Below are 22561 nucleotides of genomic sequence, written 5' to 3' on the forward strand. Positions count from 1 at the left end.
TTAAAAAAGGGAAATGTTCAAGATTTTTTTTATTTTGGACCGAGGTCCAATTGTGATGTGTCATTTTATTTTTAAATAAATTTAATCCATAAGTTGTTCTTATATATAATAATTTTCCACAACATACCAACAAAAGGTGTGTGGCCCAATGGTTGTCACTCAAAACATGCAAATTAGCAAGCTGGAAACCCCAAAATGTATTAATTAGTTGAGCTATAAAGCTTTTGGCTTGTGAATAGTGTGATTAATTAAGTGTAGTAGTCCCATATGAGATAATAATGACAAGAGTGAATAGTTAATATAATATAATTAAATACAAATCATACTATATGTAAATATGTATTTTTATAATATATACATAATCACCAATCATTTGATACGATTCATACAATATATAAATATGTATTTTATGATATATACATGATCATCCCCGATACAATTAAAAAAGACATTTTTGTGCACCCAATTCAACAAGTATGTGTACGTTATGTATCACATATACATTTTTATGTTACTAACAATCATGCATTAAAAAAAATTCCAATTAGTAGGTGGTCTATTACAATAGTAAACAATTTACAAGAACTTCAACAAATTACAATCACAATGAGAAGATAATCCTAGATTAAAAAAATAAAAGGTTATTGCCAACTTATTTATGGTAGTTATAATCCATCGTGTCAACATGTCAAAACTCATACTAGATCCGTTTTCATAGGTTAGGTAGGACTCAGGTTAACCCATTTTTCCATGTGTATGGAACCTCTCTATTCATAATTTCATACTTATTTTTCCTTCAGTTCGACTTTGATTTTGCCTCATCTAAACCTTGATATACATGCATGCACTTGTTGCTGCCAACAGGTTCCAAACACCGGGGTTGGAGTCTCAAAATTGAAAATATCCAAGTGATTCACAAATGAATTCTTCTCTCACGGTACGGATTTCTACATTGCCGATGGTCTGTCGTGTCTATGACGATGGATGGCTTCCTTCCAGTTCCAGATCACCTGCCAGAAATTTTGGAGAAGATAGGAAAATTATCCAAAGTTAAGCTAATGCTTTGACAAGCTACCTATGTTACTGATTAGATAAGTCAGCCTAGCTTTTGTCCTCGTAAACAAACCTCCTAATCCTTCAATTTACCGGGAGAGGATCAGTTTTAAGATTTCACAAATAACATACATTTGATTTTCCATGTGAAGCTCCCATTTTTCTATAATTGCCTTCCCTTTCCATGATTTATTTGTGCAGAGCATGACACATCAAACAAAATGGGGGAACTCAAAATTTCATACAACCGTCTAAACACACGTCTCCTTTGATTCTTTCTTTTACTGAGAATTATGGAAATGAAGCAGAATTTGAGATGATGGCGCTGAAGATATATTCCTGACATAGTAAAGCACAAAATTTTACCAATTAAGTGTTATTTAGTTGTTTAAATAATATAGTGTTCATGATCAAATCTTAATAACAATGACAATCATGTGGATGATCTAAAACATTGCTGGAGTCCAAAAAGTGCACTATAGTGCTAGTTGAAGTATTAGGCATGAGTCAAATAAGATCGTCATCCCAGAATTTGTAGGTTATTCGATTATCAAAGCCATCACACAGAAATACATAATTTCCTTAACATGTATTCCTTGGGCCATTGACAAGCCTAGAAATAGTTTGTTCCTTGAAGACAAGGACGTGTGAGTTGCAACCCTCACATGTTTACACGAAAGGTGAATATTATTGGGTGAACTTCCATAAAAATGAATAAAAGAATTATTTGGTGCAACAATACCATTTCCTTCATTCTCTAAAGATAAACAAGTAAGCAAACGTCATATACAAGAATCTCTTAATAAATGTACAATTGCAGAAGAGTAGCACTCAGGGCAGCTGCTGTCTACAGATCCATTCAGTGTTGTTCAAAATTTGAGAACTCAGTACTACAAGATCAATCCATCTTTGAAAATTTGTTCCAGCCGAGATGCCACATCTGACATGGTAGGACGCTCACTAGGATTTTCCCTCACAGCCACCTCTGCTAAATCAGCAAGTTTAAGTAGAGGTTCAACATTTCTTGGAAGTGCCACATACCGATCAATTATGGCAGCTGCCTTACCCTGTTTGATTAAGGGCACTGCCCACTCAACTATACTTGGAGGCATATAATCTCTGTCATATGCTTTCCTTCCACTGAGAATCTCTAGCAGTACAATTCCAAAGTCGTAAACATCACTTTCTATATCTCCACTAAGATCTTTGTCATTTGAAGTAACAAGGCCAAAGTCTGCAATTCGTGCTCCCCAATCAAAATCCAAAAGAATATTTGAAGTCTTCACATCCCGATGGGCAATTGGAGGCACAAGTTCCTTGTGAAGGTACTCAAGTCCCTTAGCAGCCTGCATTGAAACCTTCAACCGGAGGCTCCAATTCAAAGGAGAAAGCCCACCATGGAGGTGGTCATGAAGTGTCCCATGAGGCATATACTCATAAATGAGCAGCCTCTCACCCATTTCTGAGCAATAACCCAACAAGTTCACAATATTACAATGCCGGATTTTGCAAAGGATTTCCAACTCCATTTCAAAGTCACGATTGTTAGAGTGAATTATTGTGGCAGCATTTGCCCTTTTGACTGCAACTTGCCGCCCATCTGAAAGGACAGCTTTATAAACAAAACCATAACTTCCCCTGCCAAGCTCATTAAATTCCTTGAACCCATTAGTGGCATCTTTTAGCTCTGAGAGTCGGAAAATTTGAGCCATCCCGGGACAGGAGGCAACAGAAAGAGGAGGCTGCAAATCAGCAATAGGGTCAGTTTCTAACTTCGGCTTGCCCATGCAAGAATTGAAATGTCTTTTGGTCCCTTCCACTTTTTGGGTAGTCCTCATGCACGGAAGAAGACACCAGCCAATCAATATGAATAACAAACCTGAAATAGAAGATCCAATAATGAGCACCAATCTACGCAAGTGATTCCAATGCTTCTGATCCATCTTCTGAGATGATTGAAGTCGACAAACATCCCAACAAGAGCTGTTCTGGCAAAGAGAGCAAGCGGTGCATGCTCTGTCAGCATTCTCAGAACATGAACTAGACAAGAAGAAACCTTCAGAACAATTTGACCCACAAGGTGAACAAATCTTAAGATCTTTCCGTACACACAAGCTTGTCAAATCGAGCTCATTAAGAATACTTGCATTATAAGCAAATTGCCCTGTGCTACAGGAACCAGGAGTACAAAGACCCGGGCTGCACAATTCCAATGGAGGATCATAATCAGACGGTGAAGGGGAATTGACAAGCCAGCAATCAAGAACCAAATCATCCTCTCTAAGACCACAAGTAACAAAATCAGATGATGCTATTGCCATAAACCCAGAACCCTTTGGAACCGCAGACAAATTAAAGATCCCCCAACACTCCACCCCATGATTGTCCTCACGTATTCCGCAAAAATGGTTAGCACCAGCCGTCAGAGACACAAACTTAATACCAATTGGAGGGGCAACATATGAGCCACTATCACCCCAACATTTCACTTCATTAGAAATTTCTGAAATCCCACAAAGAGAACTTCTCCCTGAAGCTAAAACTACATAGTTCTCCAATATGTTAGAAACCCCCAAACTTGCTGAGTTTGGTCCCCAACAAACAATCCCACCTTCTCTAAGACCACCACAACTAAATCCATCACCAGACACAACTTTCTTAAAAACAAAGTTGCTAATAGACTGATTATAAAACAGAGTACTCTGTTTAGAACTCAAAAAATTATTGGATTTTTTCACAATTTCCCAACAGTCAGCGATGCCCGAATCGTGATCAGAGTAATAAGTCCCTCTAATAGCACAAACATGATTCTTGCCCGCGGCTATATGAGAATAAGCAGTGGTTTGATATATTGAAGGCACGAGATCTATACCTGAACTGTTTGAGCTCCAACAATAAGCTTGCGAAGTGTTTGCTAGAATGCCACATAGAAAACCTTCGCCGCCAGAGAGAGCAGCCATTGCAGGAATGTTGTTGAGATAAGCAGAGGCTGAAGACGATGATGGTGATGAAGAAGAGCTGTTCTTCGCCCAGCAAATAACGTTCTGCTTGCCACTCGCGTCAATGGCACAGAAGAACCCGTTTTGGCCAAATGCTGCAGAGATGGGTCCCATTGATCCGAACCCAGATGCAGTGGTGCAGCAAAGAAGCAGAAGAAGTGGAAAAAGAAGTAGAGATTGAGAAAACGCAGAAAGGGTTGTGAGGATTTGCATGGTTGAAGCGAGTTTTGAGGGTGGGTTTGGATGAGTGGTAGTAACATGGAATGGTGTGAATGTGTTTGTGCTTGGTGTTTGATGAAGTAAGAGCTGGGATGATGATGAAGGTGGTGACGATAAAAGAACGTGGGGGTAGTTGTCGCCATTTTTACAGTTTGGTTTGGAACCTGAAAACTACTGTAGGTAATAACTAATAACTGTGGAACTTAATTATATTTTGGACTCTGTATGGACTGGATTTGGGACCAGACTCTCTCGTAATGAATGTAATGCACAAGTCTCGGACTTTACAACGAATCTCATGTAAGATACTAAGATTTTTAAGTTCCTTCCGCAAAATTTTCTACATTGATCATATTTGTCAGATCATAGCGCAACCTAATTCGGTGATTACTCCATAAGTATACGTGTTTGTGATGTGTGAAGGGTAAATGTCAGGGTTCAAGTTAAAGTTCTGTAACCATTAGAACCAAAGTACTGAATTAGTTACATGAGCTTATCTATCATTTTGCTCAAAAAAAAAAAAAAAAAAAAAAAAAAAACCATGTGTCAACTAGTGAGTTGTAGATAAGTTATGGATTCGGTTAATGGGTGTCTTTAGAACATTTGTTAAAAGACAATTTTAAAAAAGTTTTAAAACTAATATTTTTAAGACATTCGTTAACATTTTCTATAATTTATTATTGGGTTGCTTTAAAAGGAAAAGAGTATGGATACATATAAATCGGAAATATTGGCTTGATTTGATTACTTGATCATTAAGTATTTCAGTTTGTTTTTATTAAAATTAATCTCTTCACACATATTCAAACACTTTTTAAAATTTTCAAATTGAAAGATGTTAAAATTACTACAAGTTTTATTATATAACATTTTCAAATTGATCTAGCAATAAATGTGATTAGCTGATGTCAACAATATAATAAGTAAATGTTAGAATTATTCTTTTTGTGATTGTATATCAATTTGTAGAAGTTATGCCGTCATATTTATAGTATTTATAGAATCTTTATATATAATTGGGACACTTTAGTCTCTACATTTCTATAATTCCAAAATGTGATGATTTGCTACTGTTTTAATTTAAAAAATAAAAATAAAAAGAGTTCTATGATTGGATGCATTTCTTCTGTTTACTATTCACTAAAAAAAAGTAATCATTTTTTTTTTATTTACCAATGAACTCAATTTTGATGTCATTACTTTTTTTTTTTTTTTTTTTTAATTGTGGGGGATTCAACCTAATTTAAGAATAAGATTTGTAAAGTTGAAAATTATTATTGTGAATAATCTTTAAGGTGACCCAAAGTGTTAGTCAAAGAGAATCATCTAGTAAAAGATTTCTAGAAACACATGAGGTCTAGGGTAGACAAATACCTTGAGAAAAGCATTTTGAAATTTTTTATCTTTTAGAATAAGCAAATTATAATTTATTTTGTACTCATCACGTGGATCCTAAAATTCATCATGAATAAATGCAGTATAAATTATACATATTCATGAACTAAGTCAAGTTTCTTTTTTGTCTCACGAAAAAAAGAATCAAGTCAAGTTTCTTTGACTCTTATGTATTAAATGCGAGTTTTAATATTAACACGATTTTTATTAGAGAGTTCTTGGATTTCTAACTTGGGTTAAGTTAATGGATACTCTTAGTGCATTTATTAATTGATTATTTTGATATTATTTTCGTGAGAAATATAAAAAATTATAAAAAAATTACTTGTTTTTTTCCCCTAAAAAATTTCCGAAAGTAATTCTTAAACTAATGTAGGCATTCATTCATATTTATCTTATAAGTTAGGTAAAGAGGATAATTTTCTCTATTCCAAAGATCTTTATATTTTAGGTTAAAATCGCGACTCTTTTTATTATTATAGAATATTAACTTATGACGTTCGCTTTTGATGAATATATTTTTTATTATCAAATCAAGATATCAATAAATTTTTAGTGTAAGTAGAAATTGAACCCCAAAACTTTCATTCAACCATAAAAAATTTTATTAGTTGAGTTAATTAGAACTACAAAATCGTGACTTATTTAAGTGCAAGAAACTTTATGATTCTTTCAATTAGACCTCTATAATTAAATGACTGCTGCTTATGATTCGCATCTTATTGGACCAATGAGCAAGAAAGTGGATCGCCCAATAAAAGCCAATTTGCCGCCGTCGGAGATTAAAAATAGGAAAGAACAGCCTACCCAGCCACTCATAGTGTACATTAGTGGATCCTCTTAGCTAGTGTGGACAAAGTACTGAATTCAATCACTTGTGTACTTAATTTGTATATATATACTACGCATTAATGGGTTGAAAATGGCCTACTTGCAATTTGGAAAGCATCAATATTATATTGCATGTGGCTTTTACATTCGAGTTCAACCACTGGGCAACACAGCCTAGAGAATAGAGAGAGAGATTTACCTTTTGTATTCTTAATTAAGAAAACATATATTTCTATTTTGGGACGTAATGTAATTGTTCACCTCGTGCTCTTGCTTCTAAAATGTCCTTGAAATTCTAACCCCGCCGATTGCATGGCATCACGTGGCTGATTGGTCAGAGACACTCATAGCTGTCTGGCCTTTGGCCTTTCTTTGAATGCATGATTGAATCAAAGACTTTAGTCAATTGTGAGTTTCTTTTTTAAGACTTCCCCCTTGGAGCAACAATCAACAATGTACTTCTCTTACTTTTGGAGCTGTCTTTAGGTGTTTTCTATATCAGTCTAAAATCTCTGGGTCTTTGCCTATCCAAAAAAATGAAAATAAAATCTCTGGGTCTTTAACCACCCTTCGTCTTCATATTGACGGGCTGTTGGGCTTTGCTAAATGGTGTGTACGGCCACCGCTCAAGGGAGCCATATTCACCACAACTATTGCTTGATTGGGATGTAGGTAAGAGAGAGAGAGAGAGAGAGAGAGAGGTAGCAACGTGTCAAACATGGGGAAGTGAGAAATCTAAATAGCAAATCAATTGCCAATTGAGAGATAAAGATCCTAATTTTTCAGCTTAGCTTAATTTTAAGCTAATTACAAAATTAAGCTTAATTGTTAATATGATTCGCCGCTTAACACATGCATAGATACACAATCGCAATATATAGCAAATCCCCATCAACAACACAAACACTCAAAACACCTTTAATTGTTTAATTACAAAGCAAAAAACCCCTATACTAGGCAAAAAACCTCTTAGGGGTGATAGCACTAACTGATATCACTAAGATAATAGTTGCAATATATCTCACTTACAAACCCTCCAAGCTATGTAAATGACAACTTATTTGAGCTCTTCGCTTGTGCTCACAACTGATTGCACTAGTATTTTTTCCTTAGCAGTCAATACTAGTTTTGCAAATTGAGCTGCCAATCGCAAGACCAAGTCTACTTGACTACTCTATGGCCTCTTAAAGATTTAGGGATTGCTCCAATGGTTCCCATCACCAAAAAACAACAAAGATAACTCAAGATTTTTATGCATGTAAGGTTTTTATCTCCTCTCAATAGATTTGGAAATTGAAGAGGGTGAAGGTAGAGAGAACAAGTTGGTTTTTGTTCTAATTTGAATGGTTGCTTTCTAACTCTTCAATATGAGAATCAAATGTGGTATCTTGTGGAAATAAAGAGTTATATGAGAGGGCTGAGTGAATGGGTGCAACATAGAATGAGTGCAACAAATTAATTAGGTAATCTCGCTCGATCAAGAAAGGGGCAAGTGTCGGGTGAGACTGCTGGTAAATTGATTTTCAAAAAATATACTTCACATGTCATACAAATCTTGCTCGATTGAGATTCTCAATGTAGCAACTCCAATCTTCAACATTTTGACCTCTCATCTGAATACAAAAAGTAACCCACAAATGTACAAATTACATGAAATAATAAGTAATAACAAGGAAATACATGGAAATATGGCATCTCTCTCTCTCTCTAGCTGTCCTAATCTCCCCATAAGCCAATAAATCTCATTGGTCTGATTGTGCCAAAATAGTGGGTCCTTTTGCAAGATTTCATAATCCATTTTGGGGGAGTCACTTTAAATCCGGTGTATCCAAACAAAAAAGTTAAATGCACATATAGGGTTTAGAACCCACCCACCCTGATATTTACTAGGAAGTCTCTTGGGCAATCATGCAAATCTCTTCTGTACGGCCACCTTATTCTAATTTTTCAAGGCCCGCCACCATGTTGAGGTGTCTCTTGAATTGTTGCGAGCTTTCCACATTTTAATCCTAGTTTTACTTCAAGTTATAACATCACATCATCTTATTAATCATATATGTATCCACACGCTAATGTGAGTTGACAAAATGGAATTTTGTGATGAAAATGAGATTTTTATTTAGATATTGGTTCCTTATAACTTCCTCAATATCCAGATTTTGGGTCTCTTAGATACACAGAGACGGACCTAGCCTTGGGCTTGGGGGGCCATGGCCACCCCCCAATTTTGAAAAAAAAAAATTTCTTAGCATGTGTGTACACAAAGAAAATTTTCAATTTGTCCCAAAATATGCAATCTTGGCCCCTCCCTCCAAAAAAATTATAAATTGGCCCCTGAAATCCAAAAGTATAAGTTCTATTCTATCCCTTTTGCCCAGTTTCCTGAAGAATAATTACAATAACCTATGGATAATAACAAAAAAAAGCACAAATTTGGTCTAAAGAAACCTAATTGCCCAAAAAATAATATGAATTACCTGCAAACAAAGAAACCCAATTGCCCCAAAAATGACATGAATTACCTGTAGACAAACTAATATTGACAACAAAAGTAAAGCACAAATTTGACATTATCAAATGTATGATTTTCAGTTCATATGGTGTGAATTATGAAGTGCTTAATGTTATATTTTTTAAGTTACTTTGTAAAAAGTTTTTAGTTGTGTTTGTTGCAATAATAATGTTTATTTTTTTTATTAAAAAAAATTATATAATGAGTTTGCTGTAATAAAATGTTTGGTAATGTTACTTTTTAAGAAATGAGAGAAATTTGTCAATCTTATGTCAAAATATTATTTAAATGGTTAAGTAGATGTAGGATAAATTCCTTATAATTAATTATTGTTGCCTTTTTTTTTTTTTTTTTAGATCATGGAAAAATAATGTTCAATTTTGATTTTTTTTTATTAAGATAAATTAGAAATAATTTAGAAGCTTATATTGAAAATGCAATATTGTCAACATTTTAGTTTGATGTCCCAATTTCTAAAATCCATCAAATAAATTTTTGAAAAATCACCATATATAAAATTGGTAATAGTTCATTATAGAATAATCTAGAATTATCACGAATATATTATGATGTTAATTAACACAATGTAATTGAACAAGCTTATGTTAAACTTGCTCTTTACCAATTTTTTTTATATACTTTGGCCCCTAATTTCCGAATCCTGGTTCCGTCCATGTAGATACGTGTGATATCATATGTATATATGCTGAAATCTGAATAGTTACTCCTCTATCTCAAAGAATAGCATATTCCATTAAATAACAATTATTCTTATTAAATATTAAGAAAAAGCCACCCACTCTGTCTTTGTTCACAAGAGCAGGCAGTGTCAGCGACAGATCCACAATATCTGAGCAGGCAGTGACAGATCCAAAAGAAAAAGAAAAGAAAAGAAAAGAAAGTGAGTGCATCTATCTGTGCTGTGCATGGGATTTATGAGGGGGGTGGTGGAGATTACGATGTTCACTTCATTAGCAGGGAAAAGGGACCACTCGATTGGATGACTCATCTGGCACGTGAACTGTCGTGGATGAAGATTTTAAGCCCCAACAGCCAAAGTAACCTTGGATTTTCTTTGTTTTTCTTGCAAATATATGCATGCTTTGTTTTGAAAACGCATTTTGTTTTGGATGTATTAGTCGACTCTTCATTGTTTAATCTAAGAAAGTTATCCTCCAACTTTTGTTTTGTCACAAACAGTTGTACTTGATTGAGCAACAAAATTTTTTTTTCCCTAAATTTTGGTTAATCACACTATTTTCTTTTTAATCTCCAACAACTCACCTCTCAACAAATTATTATATATATATCTAAACTACTTCAACAATTGTATTGAGATTACTTTTTAAATAGGTTTTTATTGAGGGCGGTGTTTCTTTCACACAGTGTGTGAAAACGTTTTCAATTTATAAAAACACACCGTGTTAAAGAGTTTTTTTCCTTTTGTTAATTGGTGTTAGAGTGCATCCATTAAGAAGGAATTGAGCGGATTCCACTGTATTGAGAAGCAATAAAAGCTAAAAAATAAAATGTTCGATTAATGAGTATTTGAAAGTATTGGTTACGGTTGGATTTTTTTTATTGTGATCTATTTTTATTTGGAGAGTTGCACAACATTTAAAGTTCAAAATTATTTTAATAAAAGCTAAGAGAAAAAAGAGCAAAGGTATTACTGGTATAAAGTCTATGATTGGATTCAAAAAAGCATAAGCCTCAAGCAATTTTGAGAAGAAAAAACTATTTTACCTGCTCTTATTTTCATTTCCTAATGCATTGGAACCCATTAAATTCTTTTTTAATGAATGCGCAAATATGCCCTTTAACAAAAGTCATAAACAAATACCACTTTCACTAAAAATTGCTTAACTCTCTAAAAAATAAAAATATGGAACAATTGCAATTAAAAACTCAACCTTAACCAATGTATTTTGACACTTGTTAACTGAACCCTTTTAAATAATTTATTTTAAAATAGTTCATTCTTTCTATCTCTCTCTCCCATACCAAAAATGAATTTAAAAAAGAAAAAAAAAAAAGGCTTATCCAAAAAGCAATGCATTGCAATAGTTTAGTATTGAATGATTTGTCATGAGAATGAATTGATGAACGAAATGTTTCGATAGACACTTCAACATTCGATAATAAGTTAAATTTCACAACTAAACCACATATCAGAATTGAAAGCTAGGTAGGATTCTTTGCTTACATTCACACATAGTAAAATTTTCTGACACTGATATTATTATATTTTTAGCTGCTGTTGGATAATAATTGAATTCTTCTTCACATTTTTAGGGTATTACTGACACAGCCTAAATGCTCATGGAATAGCAGGCTTGCAGCCCTAAATGACTACATGCCTCTGATTAGAATAGTTAAAGGTCTTCAAGCAATTTTGTTGGCAGCATATTATGGGTGGTTCCAGCATGGTAAATATTAGCTCCCCTAACATTGTGATCAAACACAATATGTTTTTTCATCTCTCTCTGGCAGATGATAACCATGTTTATTACTTATTAAGCAACTGTTTAATCTAAGAAAGTTATCCCCCAAATTTATTTTATGTGAATCACAGTTGTATTTGATTGAATTGAGCAACAAATTTTTTTATTTCCTAAATTTTGGTTAATCACACTTTTTTTTAATCTCCAAAAACTCACCTCCCTACAAATTATTATAAATCTACACTACTACAACAATTGTATTGAGATAGCGGTTTAAATTATTTTTTGTTGAGAGTGGTGTTTCTTTCACATAGTGTGCGAAAATGTTTTCAGTTTACAAAAACACATTGTGTGAAAGAATTTTTTCCCCTTTGTTAATTGGTGTCAAGTGCACCTATTAAGGAAGAATTGGTTGTCTCACTATATTAGGAAGTAACAAAACTTAATAAATAAAAGATTCGATTAATGAGTGCTTAAATGTATTGATTAAGGTTGAGTTTTTTTATCGTGATCTTTCCATTTTTATCTGGAGAGCTGCACAACATTCAAGGTTAAAAAATTATTTGTTTATTTGCTTTCTTTTTCACCTTTCTCAATGCAATAGAACCCATTAGATTCTTCTTTAATAGATGCACGAATACACTATTTAACAAAAAGCCATAAACAAATATCTCTTTAACTAAAAATTGATTGACTCCCTAAAAAAGACAAAGAAATCAAATGCAATAAAAAACTCAACCTTAACCAATGCATTTCGACTCTCGTTAACTAGACTCTTTTAAATAATTCTTACACCAATAGCCCATTCTTTCTCTCTCTTTCTCCCATAAATAAAAAGCTTATAATCCAAAATCAAAGCATTGCAATAGTTTAGTATTGAGTTATGAGTCAAGAGTGTGAATTGATGAATGAAATGTTTCAATAGACACTCTAGCATTCGATAACAAGTTAAATATCACAACTACACTAGATATCAGAAGCGAAATCTAGGTAGGATATTATGCTCGCATTCACACATTGTAAAATTTTCTGACACTGATATTATTATATTTTCAGTTACTGTTGCATAATAATTGAATTCTTCTTCACATTTTTAGGGTATTACACAACCTAAATGCTCATTAAATAGCACTACCCCTACAGGCTTGCAGCAAATGGCTACATGCCTCTGATTAGAATAGTTAAAGGTCTTCAAACAGTTCTGTTTCCAGCATACTAGGGATGGTTCCAGCATGGTAAATATAAGCTTTAACATTGTGATTAAACACAATGTGTTTCTCCATCTCTCTCTAGCAGATGACAACGGTGGTAAGTTGGACCAGGAGGTATGGCAGACTGGCAAAGAATGTGTGGGCATGTAAAAGACTGATTTTGGACATGTCCATCAGGACCAAGACATCCCCATGTGAAAGAAGGGAGGGGGTGTGGAACTCAGACATTTCATGTATTCACAATTTAAGACAAACTGACACATTACCCAAATAAGGTACTAGTTGTAGAGTAATTGATAATTTGATACACATACAAAGAGATGCCGTGACTGGTTAGAATACCTTATCAATCCAAAACAAACTTTTGAGCCATCATTCATTGATGACATTATTGGAACGAGAACAAATTCTAGATTCTCTGTAAAAATGCATCTCTAATTTTATAATTTTTATTTGTTCCTCATAAGTAGAGAAGTCCTAACTTATTATCATGAAATTCACAGGGTAATCCAAGCCCAAAATGGTGTGCCAGATTTAAAATGTATAAACACTGGCATGTCTGGATATCTGACATTTGTGATATATATGAACTTATTGACAAATAGCCTTGAGTTCGCGGATGGTTGTTCTTGTTGTTGATTATTAAAAGCTCAATTATCCTCTTTAAAAAAGTAAACACAAAAGCTTATATAATTTAGCACAAAACACAGACAGCCCAGGATAAGGGTTGGAGTGGAAGCCATTCGAAGTCGTACATGACATGCATGCTAGGAGTTAAAAGAGTTTTGGGTCCTTTTAGGTAACTCGAATTGCAAACAAGTCATACTATAACTTGCTAATTCGTTGGTAAGAAGAATTTAAAAATGACAACTCACAGAAATTTTCTAAACTTTGATTGTAATTTGGATTCTTTTTTTATATGAAAGTCGAGGAATGGATGAAATGGTTATCTAAGAGAATGCCCATTCCATTCCTTCCCAAGCATTTCTGACTGAAGGAACACTCATTCTTTTAGATTTTAGAATCAATTAAGTTGGGATAATTTTGATTTTTGATGAGAAAAAGGAAAATGTGAGATTGTTATCCATTTGGTATGAATGAAAAGCCAGGATGAAAAGAAGAGAGAGGTGGCATTCTCCGCCCAAACCTACAGAGCCTTATATTTTCTCCACGCCCCCACCCAAAAAAAATAAATAAATAAAAGGGGTTATAATAACTATTAACACAAAATTAGTGTTACTATTCCCCCCCCCCCCCCCCCCCCCCCCCCCCCACCAACAAAAAAAAACACACACACACACACACACAAAATTATTGTTTCTTTCCCAATAAAAATTTTGTTTCTATCCTTCAATTTTTTTTCTTTTCCCCAATCAAAGGAAAATAAGTTTTCTATTCTCACTTTTTTATTCCTTTTACCAAACACATAAAGGAAAACAACAATCATCTCATCCTAATTTTCTGTCCTCCATATATTTTCTATGCCCCACTGTTCCATCATTTCAAAACAAAACCTCAATGAAATGGAGATTAAATACTGATTTTATCTTTATTATAAACGAAAACAAATAAACAGTAAAGTCCATTCCAGCACAATTATATATTCTTTCCTTTCCATTAATTTCTTAATAAACTTACACTAAAAAAAAAAAAAAGCACCATATTCTATTCCATTCCTTTACAATCTACTTATTCCATTCTTTTGAAAACTCTCAAATAAAAAGCTTGTACTTTTATTAAAGAAAATATATATAGTATGGGTACAATCTACACTGGTATGTCGTGTGGAGTTAGCTTGAGGACTTGCACGAATCACGATCAAATATTTCATTGGCATATATATATATATATATATATATATATTATGGGTGATTAAGTAAATTACTCTTTGCTATTAAAAAAAAAAAAACCAAATTACTCTTTGTACGTTTTTCTTTGACAAAACAGCACCTCATTTGTAATAGAATCAATTTGCCTAAGAAGAGATGGCAAGAATTTGAGGGATATTATTCTTTCTAACATAGAAGGCATTTATGGCATTCTTTGAGTACAGTACACAGCATAACAATTACCAGAACAAGAAATCCTATTCAAAACACACAAGCAGTCTAAGGTCCATGAAGAACCAGTCCATAATTAACAAGATCTAGGAGTTTGCAATATCACCTTTACCATCCACAGACTTAATTTTTCACAGTTGTCACATGCTTCAGAACCATCGCAACTACATCTTGTGATATCCTTGCAGCGTCTTCTTTTAGTTTACAGATCTTTGCCTCAGTCTCTTGTTCAAGCCGCTTAACATTTGCACCTGAATCTCCACTGCTCTGTCATGAGAAAGACAGAAACTTAAAAATAGCTTGACACTATAAAAGCCTAATTCATTATTTGTAGTTCTCATTTCCTGCCCACGGATCTCAAGGCATACATCAAATACAATTGATACACCATAAGCGTAGAAATACTCATAATGCCTTGAGCTAGTTAACAGTACAAATAGGTTTTAACTAACATATACATACCTCTGCAAGTTTCCTCTGGAACTCACGCTCCACTTGGGCCCGATATTCAGCAATTTCCTTTTCAGCCTCTTCTTTAGCTTGTTTCAGTCTTGCCATTTTTGCTAACAGCAGAAACACAAAGCCACAAAGCAATTAGGAATCAAATTACAGAACACAAGTGGAAGTGTAACAACCAGAGGAGTAAGGGGGGAAGGGACCTATATAGAAGTGCCATCTCATCTCAAGAATGCATTTTTTTTTTTAAATAAACACTATGGTTGATTGTGTAAAAGAGATGCATATATCTACATATTCAATGTTTCACATGACATGAAAAATAACGTAATGCAAAGAATAAATTTATTTATTTATTTTAACAATTAAGAATTACTTAATTTCTCTAAATTATGTAAATATAGTCTGTATACAAATAAACACATATCCATAAAGATATTCCTGTGGAATGAGATATAGATGACATCCAATTGTGCATAAATCCAGATAAAGAAGAGAAAAATTACCACTTTTGGCAGCATTGACAATGTGTTGAGCCTCTTGTTCTGCAGCCAGCAATTGTTGGATTCCACCTTGACCCCTATTGGCTGCCATGCTTCCTGGAAATAGATACACCAAGTTCTAAAAATAAGATTGACAGATTGAAACTGCACCCAAAGACAAAGAAAATCCTTCCTATGATAGCATAATACCTCATTTGATGCAAAATAAAACCAGTTCATGACATAACTGGATCAACTCAACTGGTTAGTTGAGCCTCATAAATGGACTCTATAAATTCAGTGCATAGTACCAAAAATATGGTGAAGAAGAAATTCACTTATGGTTTCCACATTTGTTTTTTTTATTAGTTAAAAATTAAAAAAGAATGGGTTAAAATACAAAGGTAAATATGGTTTCTAAATTCTCAAAACACTCAATAAATCAACCTAAAACAGCAACAAAAATGTTACAATTTAGTATTAAGTTAGGGGAAAGATAGTAAAATCATTGCACTCACCCACATATATATAATAATATTTATGTGTGTAAGGGTAATTAACTATATAAACCCCAAACAAACTTCCCAAGAAAACAAAAAAGGGGTAAATTTTGCATATTAGAAAAAAGTGTAATTTTACAAATTTCCTTACGAAGTTCATCAGGCCACATGCTATGGAGGATCCAGAACAATGTCAAAATTTCAGCCATTTCTATCCAGGAGATAGCACAACAAAGATACTTTTTCAAGTTTAATAGCATCCTTTTAGCCATTACACACATAAATAAAGCAGAATACATCTAACGGCAACTATATCTTGAAGAGAGAGAGAGAGACTACATGCCGAACAAAAATATAACTTGGAAAATTTACATCACTAAAGCTTGTATTACTACCCTAGGTTACAATATTATTTAAGTGCAATTTATATCTTAATATATGGAATTGGAAATCTAAACATTCATTGGAGAAAAGAATTAGGGCTTCAAGTTCTTCTAACAAAAAATTGAAGAGGAACATTTCTTAAACAAACAAAAAGGATGAAGCCCAGAACTAACTGTATTTAAACAAGCACCCACGCTATACAAGACCTAGATGGCAAATTACAATACACGAACTTGGACTATTACAATCAATTACACTACCTTTGAAGCACCTTTTGTATCTTATGAAATGCCTCGAAACAAATCCTCATGGGTCAACATAACTCAGAATTTAACTTAATCTAATAACAGTTTCTAGAAAAAGATTTCTTAAACAAAGAAATTGCAGTCATGTCAAAGTCTCAAAGATCTCAAGGTAATTCTCCAAGTACCCACCAAATAGAAAACATTAGAAACTTATAGCGCACAAAATCTACAAAGAGACTTCATATTCGAAAATACCATATACACTCAAAAAACATTTAAATAATAAAGATCATACATCATAAGTATCAGTTTCAATTTAGAACTATATATATTGAAAATATAACCCATTCAAATATGACATATTGAAGTCTGAATATGATCCATCTAATGATCATTACAGAAACTGAGACCAGAAGAGCCAATAGTTTCAGATCAACCAAAGTAAATGGGATATAAGTATAACATCAGCAATCATACTCATGTAAGTTTTCAAATAAATTATTATCCGCCACCAAAAAGTGTTACAGGACTAATCCTACGTTTGGTTGCCGAGAAAATGTGGGGAACGAACCAAAAAAGTTTAAATTTTGAGTTCAACCCACGAAAAATAACACCACTAGCAACACCCCAAAAGTGAGAAAAATATGAAAACCCGAATTTTAAGTTGGTTTTTTCTTCCACAGTTTTCTCATAAACCAAACAGAGAGCAAACACACAGAGATGATAAATCTAACTGGACTGATTCTGATAATCAATTCAAAAACCCACAAAGAATTTCAGCACTATTTACAATTCGTACACAAAGCAATACCCATCAAAAGTTGAAGATCTATCTCATTTAGTTGACAGACTTGAAGTGATTTAGAGGCATAATTTGAGGGAAAGAAAGATCAAATGATAGGAGATTGTGTTAAAGAAAGAAATTGATGTTGGGAATGGAAACATACCTCTTCAGTGTTTGATCTTTTGCTGTATCTGAAGCTTCAGAGAAAGGCGGAACACACACAGAGACACGCGAGTGACCTTCCTTGACCACCGATATATGTAAGAGAAAACGGCTCCAAAAATATATAAAAATAAATAATATGTGGAAAGTGTCCTATTTGCCCCCCAAAAAAAAAAAAAAAAATCTCTCTCTCTCTCTCTCTCTCTCTCTTTTTTTTTTTTTTTTTCTTTTTTTTTTTTTAAAATCTTATTAACAAAACTATATATTTTTTTAAGTAAGTTATTTTTTTGTTATACATTTAATATAAAAGCTATAAAAAATTATATATTTTGTTTTGCATTTAACAAATAACTACTGAAAATTATGATATACTAATCGGACATATCTCTAAAGTTTTAGATTAAATGAATTGAATTTTATTATGTCATTAATAATTTAAATAAATATTAAAATATAATATTCAACTTATTTTTAAATTTTGATGATCATTTCCAACAACTTGATTCAATTTATACTATTTATATATAAATATATATAGAGTTATCAACCAGTTTAAGTGATAGTCTAATAGTAATAATATTATTTGTGTGCTTCATGTCTGTGGACATGTAATTTGAAACTCATCTACCGCTCTCACACAATCTAAATGTCTTGAAAAGAATTTTGTCCATGCTTCTCAAATATTTTTGCTACAAAGACATGAGAAGGGGGTGGGGGCGGGGGGCAAGGAGGGGGCTAATGGAGTTCAAACTTAGTACTCCAACATCACAAGAGATGTTGAAACCAACACCCTAGATAATATCATTTATTTGCTTATTATGTGGCTATAAGTTAGTATTCCTTTAATTATGGGTGTGCATTCAACCTACTAGTCCGATAAACTTGACCAAACCTAACCAACCTGACACCTCAATTGGGCTTTAAACTTCTAAGGGGTTAAAGGGTTGGTTTGTAAATTTTTGTAAAGCTTGTGTTGCATTGGGTTTAGGTTGGCAAAAATTTTCAACCCATGTAATCCAGACCAAGATTTTAACAGTTTAAAAATATTTGGATTTTAGATTTGTTAACTAATTTATTTTTGGATATATAAATTTGTCATTTTGATATTTTAAGACTTAGTTTCGATAAATTTGACTTATTATGTAAATTTTAATCATTTCTTGAAAAAACAACTTAAATAATTTAATGAAAACTTTTTTTTTTTTTTTAACTATTAGGTTTGTCAAAATGGTCTTAACTCTTAACCCAACAACTTGACCCAACCGAACCTAACTCCTAGGGTTGCAAAATCTCCGAAACAACTTATGCACACTCCTACCTTTAAGTAAAGATACTTTCTCCCAAAAAGTACTTGACATTGCTTGTAATTTTTTTTTAAAAAAAATCTAAATACCAAATTACAAGTTTAAACCTTCAATTTTGTATGGCAATCAAGTGGTGTAAAACCTACCAACAACCTTTAGGGTTATTGACCGCTAGGTTACTTTGTAATCTCTTGTATGGGGAGTTCAATCCCCCATAATTACCCAATCAAAAATGAAGTTAATAAATATTTAGTTCATAAGCATGAAGAACTCATTCTCGTATCATTTAAAAAAACAAAATTAGTAAAACTCTAATCCTAATTTCACAACTCTTGAATTAATATTTTCCGGTTGAAATCTATCCCAATGGAAGATTTAAACCTTTAATTAGGATCTTTAGTTACATAATAACACATAAATTCCGAAATATTACTCGTATCACAAAAACCCCCCAAATCAACCCAAATCTTAACAGAAAATAAATAATTATTTCAAATTGGGGCAATTGGAGTTATGTGAATTTGAGACACCAAATTAACTAATAAATCACAAACCACTATAGCTAGATATGAACTATCCATACTTCCTACTTTGACAGTTGAGTTATTAAACAATGCATATTCTCAATTTAAATCTTTGTCTTAATCATAAATGAAACCGATCCAGTTATAGGAGATTGAACCCAAAACTTGACCTTCCCCTCCACCATTATCTTTGAAGAAGAGACAATGCCATTTGGTTGCCACTAGCTCTCAGAATTCACTTTTTCCCAAGTTCTGATCTTGATGCCTCTGATGTTCAGGTGGTGGTGATAATGTTGGAGAGATAGCTAGGAAGAGGTAGAGAGAAGGAAAGAAAGAGATAATGAAAGACCCAAAAATTGAGAGAAAATTCATAGTTGACGTGGTGTTTTTTTTAACCTATGAATGTGTCATTTGCCACATGTCAGTCATCTAAACAAAAACTGGAGAAAACATGAGGATTCTAAACCGGAGGGGAGCCAAACCCCAACATATAAACCATAAAAATGATCTCCATGACAACTAACAATTTCAATTTGAAAATCTTACCAAAACCTAATAAATTAAAGCTAATCTTACTGTCTAATTAATCCAACTTTCCAACAAAGAAAATTAACTTATGCCATTCTTCAAAAACTATTCTGGAACTTCCATTACTATTTCTCATGTAACATGATCATTCAAGTACTGGTCTTGTAGAGTAGTACCACAGCTCCATACATATTTTTAAAGTAGTACTACAAATTTTAGATAAATAAGAATTCTATATGCAAAGAGAATATTCAATCCTAAATCACAACCTTTTGTGCTAAAATTTTGTCACAATTCTGATGTAGCAGACTATAGGTGATAGAGAAAAAGTGTTGTAGAGTAATACCACAGCTCCATACATATTTTTAAAGTAGTACTACAAATTTTAGATAAATAAGAATTCTATATGCAAAGAGAATATTTAGTCCTAAATCACAACCTTTTGTGCTAAAATTTTGTCACAATTCTGATGTAGCAGACTATAAGTGATAGAGAAAAAATGTTGGGTGTGTGAAAATAATAGGCAATTAGATACAATCTACCGCTTAAGATAATATAATTGTAGAAAAAATGCAATAAAAATTGTGGTCTTAGAATAGCTCGAGCTCCTCTCGCTTAGCCATGTATTTGTACTGTGTACTTTTCTTCCTATCTTTCCTCTTCTTGCACACCAAAGCTCCCAAACCAACAATACAAGCACCACCAATTATAAGCCCGGCCAAAGTTCCTCCATTTCCACGCGAAGAAACTTCTGGTTCTTGCTCAAACACCCCAGCATCGTCTTCAGCACTGTAACTGAAGGGTGTTACAGGAGGGAGCTTTGGAGAAGACTCATTAGTGTCGGATTCCATAGCCATGGATGGAGCGGGCACAGGAGTTTCAAGCGGAGAGTAGAAGCCATCGCCTTCAATTTCAGGTGCCATAGCTTCGATATAAGGTGGAGGAGAAGCATATTCTGGAGAAAGAGAGTTGTCTGATCCATATTCAGGCGCCAAGGGCTCTTCACCGTAAGGAGAAGGAGAAGGAGAAGAGTATTCATAATCGGGAGCTAATGCTTCGATATAGGGAGGAGGAGAATTGTATTGATATGCTGAAGATAGAAGGTCATCTCCTGCATAAGGGGGAAGGAGCAGAGTATTGCGGTGAGAGAGAGTCATATTGGGTTTGATCAGGAGCTTGAGCAAATGAAGTTTCAATGGGGTTTGTAGGTGTGGTGATTGCTAATGATGAGAGCTCATCAGATTGGTCTTTAGGCTTGGTTTCACTGCCTAATGATAGCTCATATGGATCTGTAGGTTCAGTTGCATTTGTTGGCATGGTAAGAATTACTGCTAATAAGAGGACTATAAGCATGAAGAAACCTTTTTTTGAGAATTCTGCCATGTTAAAGGTATTGGCTAGAGAGAGAACTTGAATGTAGAAAATGAATGCAAATGCGTGAGCGTGAATTTGAAGCCCCCAATTGTACGAAATTTAGAATACACTTGAAATATTGAAGCAAATACAATGTATGCTATTTTAGGAAAAGAAGTCGGAGAACTCCACGTTTTGAAGAAAGGAGAAGAGTTTAAATACGTGTTTGAGAGAAACAGGCATTGCTTTCAGGATGGCAAATGGAAGTTCCATGAAATAATGGTGGCAAATGGAAAATGGGTTCTCATTCGCGTTTCAATTTTCAAGATTAATTAGAGAATTGTATTTAATGAGACCTCATGTGGTTCTGAAAAGATTGTATATTAGAATTATTTCCAAATAATAAAGATTATACCATTCATGATTGGCAACAAAATATATATATATATATATATATATCACTTAGTGATTCCCAATTTTTTTTAAACAAAAACGATAATAGACTTTATTATTTATACAAAATTATGCTTTACAATGGAGAAGAAAAAAAAATGGCATTCTTTTAACCAAACAATAACCTATTCTTTCTCTTTGGCAACACTAGCCAAAACTAGAGAAGCACAATTACATCGTAAAGATATGCTAAAAAATGGAAAAAAAAAAAAAAGTGTACAAAACATGCCTTTGGTATTTATTTTTAACTATGGGTGTACATTCACCCATCAATCTAATAAACTCAACCAAACCCAACCAACTTGACTCCTCAATTGGGTTTTAATGGGTTGATGAATTAGATTGTAAATTTTTGTGAAGCTTGTATTGGATTAGTTTCAAGTAAGAAAAGTCTTTCAGCCCACATAACTCAACTCATGATTTTAATAGATTGAAAATACATAGATTTTTAGATTTGTTAGTTAATTAATTTGTTTTGGATTTATGAATTTATTACTTTAATATATTTTGAGACATAGTTTCGATAAATCCGACTTATGAGTTATGAGGCTCAATTGTGTAAATTATAATCATTTGACAAAAATATCTTAAATAATTTAATGAGAACCTTTTTTACTATTAGGTTTGACAAGATGGTGTTTATCCAACAACCCGACCCAATC

General features: G+C 33.3%; 3 protein-coding genes across 4 annotated transcripts; all 3 read right to left on the reverse strand.

Moving 5' to 3' along the window:
• Positions 1-1623: 1623 nt before the first annotated feature.
• LOC126691822 (serine/threonine-protein kinase-like protein CCR1) lies at positions 1624-4541 on the reverse strand. The gene has a single exon (XM_050387006.1). It carries the CDS (start codon positions 4263-4265, stop codon positions 1944-1946), a length of 2322 nt encoding a protein of 773 aa, XP_050242963.1. The 5' UTR covers positions 4266-4541; the 3' UTR covers positions 1624-1943.
• A 10109-nt stretch (positions 4542-14650) lies between these two features.
• Positions 14651-17862, reverse strand: LOC126691825 (V-type proton ATPase subunit G-like). Of its 2 annotated transcripts, none has more exons than XM_050387011.1 (4): positions 17739-17862; positions 15687-15779; positions 15187-15287; positions 14651-14991 (listed from the first exon to the last, which is right to left on the reverse strand). In XM_050387011.1, exons 2-4 carry the CDS (start codon positions 15772-15774, stop codon positions 14848-14850), a joined length of 333 nt encoding a protein of 110 aa, XP_050242968.1. In that variant the 5' UTR covers positions 15775-15779; positions 17739-17862; the 3' UTR covers positions 14651-14847. The 2 variants fall into 2 exon arrangements, with proteins under 2 accessions (XP_050242968.1, XP_050242967.1); XM_050387010.1 differs by lacking the exon at positions 17739-17862 and adding an exon at positions 17603-17723.
• Positions 17863-20683: 2821 nt separating this feature from the next.
• On the reverse strand, positions 20684-21250 carry LOC126690798 (extensin-2-like). Its single transcript, XM_050385927.1, has one exon. The coding sequence runs from the start codon at positions 21248-21250 to the stop codon at positions 20684-20686; it is 567 nt and encodes a 188-aa protein (XP_050241884.1).
• Positions 21251-22561: the final 1311 nt, after the last annotated feature.

This window comes from Quercus robur, chromosome 7, assembly GCF_932294415.1.
Source record: "Quercus robur chromosome 7, dhQueRobu3.1, whole genome shotgun sequence".
Lineage (NCBI taxonomy): Eukaryota > Viridiplantae > Streptophyta > Magnoliopsida > Fagales > Fagaceae > Quercus > Quercus robur.